At 40.7% G+C, this 6,477-nt stretch overlaps 1 protein-coding gene across 1 annotated transcript; it reads right to left on the reverse strand.

Annotated features, from left to right (window-relative positions):
* Nucleotides 1-128: 128 nt before the first annotated feature.
* LOC106943885 (tumor necrosis factor receptor superfamily member 21-like) lies at nucleotides 129-4,570 on the reverse strand (the record flags this gene model as incomplete). Its single annotated transcript, XM_015027177.1, has 2 exons — nucleotides 129-2,565; nucleotides 4,309-4,570. Coding segments are annotated over 2 exons (492 nt in total), but the record flags the coding sequence as incomplete, so codon positions are not given.
* Between the last annotated feature and the right edge of the window lie 1,907 nt (nucleotides 4,571-6,477).

The following is a 6,477-nucleotide window of genomic DNA, read 5'->3' on the forward strand; positions in this document are numbered from 1 at the left end:
TATTGTTCATATTTGTGTTAAATTCTGTTCAGATGAGTTACTTTAAATAACCACAACACACATTACAAGACAAACAGAAGTATACCATACTCCCAGGAATCTAAATGACAAAATTCTGCACAAAAATCTGAAAAAGAAAAAAAAATTAGCTTTATTTAGTTAATCTGAAGAGTAAACATACTGGTTACATTTGAGTTGTGAATTTGATGAAATCATCTTCTCAGACACAAGTAACCCCACAGCGCAGCGGACAGCCACTTCACACTTCCTCACCGCCGTCATCCAGACTGCAGTCCACAGCAGCACCGCCTTCAGTCACATCCATCCAAGCTGCAGTACCTGAAGCAGCCATTTTCCTTCCATCATGTCCTAGTTCTCCACTGCCAGGCCGAAAGGCGAGAGTCCACACCACAGAGGTTCTGGCAGAACGTCGCCTCCTCGTTCCGTGATGCGTTGAAGACGGAGGGGGTTCATGAGGTTTAAACTGTTTAAGGTTAAAGGAATCGGTAGACTGCACTCTGTTCATTGGTGAGCACAAGTAACAGACTTCAAGTAGAGTACAGAGTATGCATATGTTACAGCCCAGCGAGGGAACCCCAGCCAGGGATGGAGGGGTTCAAAAACATACAAACAGAGGACAGAGAAACCCACATGCTACAATAACTAATAATAGTAAATCAAAGTGAGTATGGAAAACAAAACAAAACAAAACAAGACAAAAGCACATACAGAAATTACCATTAGTGCATGAGTATTACATTGGAATATCAAGAACATAAAACATCTAGAAAACTGGACTGAGTTATTTCCCTTGATGCTGCCAGGAAGCTCTGAAATGAATCAGGAACCCTTTCTCAGCGCTGCACTGGGCTCACATGTGGGGTCAGGGTTCACCAAACGGGCAGTTAAGAGATTTTCTCTCCCAGTGAAGTTCAAAACAAAACAGGGGGAAAAAAGGCATTTCTCCTACTGGCAGGTGAGCTAAAATAATGTCTAAGTATTGATATCCTCTGAGCTTTTTAGCGATTTGTCACTTTACAACCAGAACCTGTGATGGCCTTTCATCACTTTTGCGGTTACTTTATGTTTAACATCTAAAAACTGAAAAGGTTCTGCTTGTTGGAAGGAGAGTGTGTCTCAAAATCTAATCTGAAGTGGAGCTAGAGATGTTCAACTGGATGAAGGTCAGGACTTTGAGGAGCGTGGTAAATGTGACGGTCAGAGAGCAATGAGGCGTAGGGAGGTGGGCTGTTGTGCCATCAGATCGTCAATTCCAGAAACCACACAAAGAAAACCTCGTAAAACACATGTGAGGTCCAAATGATCCCATCTCTTAAGACTGCCGGAGGAGGTAAAAAAAATCTGCCCACATGTGGCCGGGTCAGAAAATTCAACAAAACAGCAAACTACGCTTTTCAGATTTTAATTTGTATCTTCTTCCATTCCTCATAGCAATACCCTACTTTGAGTTTGGCCTTTAATATAAAATCCCATTGAAAGAACATAGGGTTTGTGGTTGTAACATGACCAAATGTGGAAAAGCCTGAGGTGCTTTATGAGGCACTGCATTCCTTCAGTCTCGAATCATTTTAATCGATGCATTTGGTGTCAGACTGTTGAAGTGATGCTACTACCTGCTGGTGGTCACAAGCTACCAAAAAACACCCATCCCCCCCTTCAGGATCAGGCAGCAGGAAGGAAACAAAGCGAAGATTTGTGGAAGGGAACACGTTTAGGCACACGACTCAGAAATCAGCCCAATCCGTTTTGATTTACAAGAACCTTAATCAAAGAATAATACCAGTGTTGTTTAGAGTTATAGCTTATATACCATTGCCTGTTGTGTTAATAATAAATATAACTTTTACACTGAAATATTAGTAAAGGCAAGAAGGGCCTAAATGATTGGCACAAACAAGAAAAAACACCGGTATTGTCCTTTAAACAAGAAGGCGTTGGCCGTTTCAGATAAATAAAGTGCTAGTTGAGTGGAGTCTGTACATAATTCAAGCCGTTTGGACTCAACTCTTTAAAACCCAGAAGGCCTTGGAGCCTCACAGTTAGCATCACCAGTGGTGATGTGGCGCAGCAGAGGGGGTTTTTATACAGAAGGAATGAAGGAGTGGTCAGGATTGACCGGACTCATCAGAGGGAGCAGACCAAAGGTAAATAACCTGCTGGAGCCGTGTTACACTAGTGGCCTCATGAGTCCAACTCCACCAGTTTGAAAAAATCAACTCAAACTAAGTCTTAACTACACCCAATCCCTTTGCCTTTGAACATCTGTGTGCTTTTTTTTTATTATTTATTTTTCCCTCTCTCCCTACACCCTCCACTATAACAGGTCAGGCAGGTGGCTGTAGACGGAGTCCAGCAGCGTCTGGCTGGCCTCCTGGCTCTTCACTCCGGCGATCTCAAACAGTCGGTCCAGCTTGTCCTCGGCGGTGGGGATCTCCTCGAGGACATGCAGCTCCTCAGGGTTCAGGATGTGCAGCATGTCGTCGAAGATTGGCTGAAGGTCGCACGGGTCCAGGCGAACCTGCCGGAGAACCGTGTCTTTCTTCTCTGCAGGGGGACACAAGAAAAAGATTCGATTATATTATTCTTGTATTGAATGCTACAGTTTTTGCAATTATACTTCACCTGAAAACCACCCAAATATTTCTTTCAGTATTAGGTATTGAAACATTTGTATTTCCAGCAGCATGTTCATTCACTAATGACTATTAGCTGGAATAATATTAAAGACAACCTTAAAAAGTTTTAAACCTTCATTGCTTTATGTGAGTCACCGCTGACATTGTCTTGCTAGCTAAAAAGCTGAATGCTAATTTATCGCCAGTTGGCTGGACGAAGTCGGTACCTTTCTTTGGAGGTATAAGTCTTACATTACATTCAAAATGTTCTTTATAAGAAATAAAGTTGAGTTGGTGAATCTTTCAAAAATCCTCTTAAAACTCTGTGTCTTTTTCTGTTAGCAAATTAAGAAGATGAAACGTCCCCAAGGTTTAAACTTAGGTTTTGCTGCCCTCCAGTGGAGAGATACTGTATGTATTTTTTTATTTTTATTTTATTTTTTTTTACTTAAAAGTCTTCACTGACAATAAATAACAACCGGTTCAATTTGAACTTTAATCAAAATGCTGAGATGGCTTTGTTCAGTTTCGCTTAAGTGTAGAAGTGTAATTTTGGACAACATTGGTGTAATTATCTTTCACACCAGAGTCAGTAAAGTAACTTTCTGCTCTTGTTCTTTAGCTCTTATAGTAATGGGTATGATTTAATCTAATAAAAAACTTAAGCAATTTCTCATGAATTGTGGAAACAAATTTAAAATAGTCCTGACAACATGCACAATCAGATTAGGTTCCTCATGAATATACAGATTGTAATAGCCAGAACAGACCACATGAGGGCACCCAAACATCTACTTATAACTGGAAGTCATGTTTTCCCACATTTCTCTCAACAGCCGTAACATTACAATAACAATGAGCCAACAATAATGAGAGTCTGAATCATTTGTTAAGGACTTAAAGAATCGGAAACAGCTGAACTCCAAAGGCTCCACTGTAATGAAGAATCTGTGCTGCCTACCATGACACCAGTCCACCGCTGTAACTTCACATTATGTCTAAAATTTGAATTGTACAGTGTATTACATTACCTGAGTAGGTTACACACATGTTCAGAGCAGTGTGTAACCTACTCACCGATGCTTGCGGCGTTTACAACAAAGTTACCCGGTGACACAGTTTCTGTGTCAGACTGACTCACAGGAGTGACTCTACAAGGAACACAGAAGATCTGTTCTATTATCTGGATACAAGCAGTAGGTAACGACTAAAACACGAGTCACAGGCAGACAGACTCATAAAGTGACACTTTCTTCCTCATTATTCTTTGTCTACTTCCATTGATTACATCCATCCATCCATCCATTTTCTTAACACCCTTGTCCCTTAGTGGGGTCGGGAGGGGTGCTGGTGCCTATCTCCAGCTAACGTTCCATCGATTACATAAGAATTGCAAATCCTCCTGGAGATGTTAAGGAGTCTTTGAACGTCAACAGCTTTTTACTTATTTACAGAGCTGAGTTTTTTTTTATCATTTTCAAATGAATACCAATTATTATGTCAATAAGAAAGTTCGTGCAGACATTTTCAAACTATTTGAGCAAGTAAAGTAAGCAAACACTTCATCATGTTGGGATCTCCGCCTTTGGTTGGAGGTGTACGTGACACGTCAAACAACAAGTGGAGAAACGGTTCGAAGTTCACTGTGTCCTGGCTGAACTTCCCCTCTCACCTTTGGTAATGAAGGAGCCATTTCTGCTGAGGGCGGAGTCTTTGCTGGACGTGGAGTCGCAGCGGAGGAGCGGTTCTGATTCATCGGCGAAGAAACCTTTGGTTCGGTCCATAGGCGATTGGACAGGTCCGACGCCGCCGGCTCGGTACATGCTGCCGCCACTGCTGCTGCTTCCGCTGCTGCTGGGCGACTCCAGCAGCTTGTGGATGGGGCTGAGGCTTTGGCTTACATTCACTGTGGTCGTCAGCTGGTTGATGTCAAACTGCATGGAGAGGAGAGACAGGAGGATTTTAACTATCAACCAAACCTCAATAGGTTTAAATAATAGTAGTAATGATAATATAAAGAGACATTAATTTCAGGTCATGTTTTAAAAAGGGTTGACATCATTCATTTCAAAGGTAAAGAAATGATTCCAAAGAGCCTTTGGCTCCTGGCAACTTTGCATCATCAATCTACCCCGTTTTTCTCTCCTTTTTTATTCTATCTACAACTTCAAGGTGAAGAGAGTTGGGGTGAACTCCATCAGCCATTAGGAGGCAGGGAGTCCGACTCAGTTCATGTTTTGCACAGATTTCAACCCCCTTCTCATTCTTATGTTCTATCTCCTAAACAAACCATTTCATTCCTAACATACCCCATCTCTTCATTTATAAACAGTAACAGATATATTATGTTTTGCTACCAAGCAGATTATAAATTAAGTTAATTTGTTCATTCAGTACACATGTTTTAGGTAGCTAGCATGTTCCAAAATTAGCCTAAACGCTGACCACTAGATGGCAGTAGATGACTATGTGTTCAATATGAAGCAACAAGCCTTAGTGGCATATATAAACTTAAAGTCGTATGATGCTTAGGGATAATAGTTTAAAACAGGATGTACATCAGTTTTGCATGTGTGTTTCTGTGAATAAATATAACTTATTTTTTTAAAAATATGGTAAAATCTTCATATGATTAAATTTAACGTATTTTTGCACCCTTCCTATTTCCATGTGTTTAGGTTCTCATTCTTGTTTGAGACAGTTGAAGATGGAGATATGACTTCAGATTAAAAGAAGGCCACTTAAAACAACTTCCTGCTGGCAGATGTTATCAGTCAGGAAATAAGGGTTTGTGTTTTGAGGTTGCCTAAGAAATCACATGTTAAATATGTAACAACATTAGTATCCCCCAACTAAATTTGAGCAATTTTATGGTTCTTTATCTGTAATTCCTCCTCGTTCTTCCGTTCTTCCTACTCTCGCGCTTTTGTCTCTTTGTTTGGTTCTTCCCGTCTTCCCATCCTCCCAGTTCTCCCTCTCTTTCCCCTATCCTATCTCTCTCTCCCTCTCCCCTCTCCCCTCGCTCCCTCGTGTCTCTGTCTTTGGTGTGGTAATGAACCTGTGGTTTGAACCAGTAGCGACTGGTTTGGGGATGAGCTCATGAGAGAGCTTCTTGTTTTTCACTGCGAAGCCCCACTTGGCAGAGGTCATTTCATCCCCGAGATAACGGATAGGACCCAGGACAAAACAGGGTTTTTTTTTATTCAGTTGTTGAAACCAATCTGTTAGAAATGTTTGCTCACAACATGAAACAGAAACATAATGGTAGCTTTCCTCCTTTGTTCCCCAACATCTGGTTTGCTGTATTCTGACAGAACACACATGCTTTGTTTAGCTAGCTAAGGCATATTTACATCTATATGCAGAGTCCGGACAGTGATACCCTGAATGAATACAATTGGAAGTAATGTTTTTTCTGAGAGCAGCTGTAGGAAAACAGAGGGATCCGCAGAGAACCATAAACAGCATCTCCAGGGGACAGGAAGTCATGCTAGCATTTGCTAAGCTAATACTTCTGTTACATAGATCTGTTTCTCTTGTAGCTGCTGGTTAGCAAATATTTTTGGTTTCTGTTTTACAGTTTGGTCTACTGCTTATTTGTTTAAGTTGTGCTGAATGACACCATGGCTGTTTAGAGTAAAGTAGGTCAGTCCAATTGATTCACATGTTACTGACTAACTGGCTCTGGTGAGGAATAAGGTATTCAAATCAGTGTAGAAAAAAACCCTTTAGAGTCATTTTCTTTTTTTCACCTTAGTATAAAATCCTGACAGATGACAAAGGAAAATACAAAAAAAAAAAAAAAAAAAACTGTTTTATTTTCATTTGAAAAAAGGGGTGT

Source organism: Poecilia latipinna, unplaced genomic scaffold (assembly GCF_001443285.1).
Source record: "Poecilia latipinna isolate Pla-1442-1.1 unplaced genomic scaffold, P_latipinna-1.0 Scaffold6346, whole genome shotgun sequence".
NCBI lineage: Eukaryota > Metazoa > Chordata > Actinopteri > Cyprinodontiformes > Poeciliidae > Poecilia > Poecilia latipinna.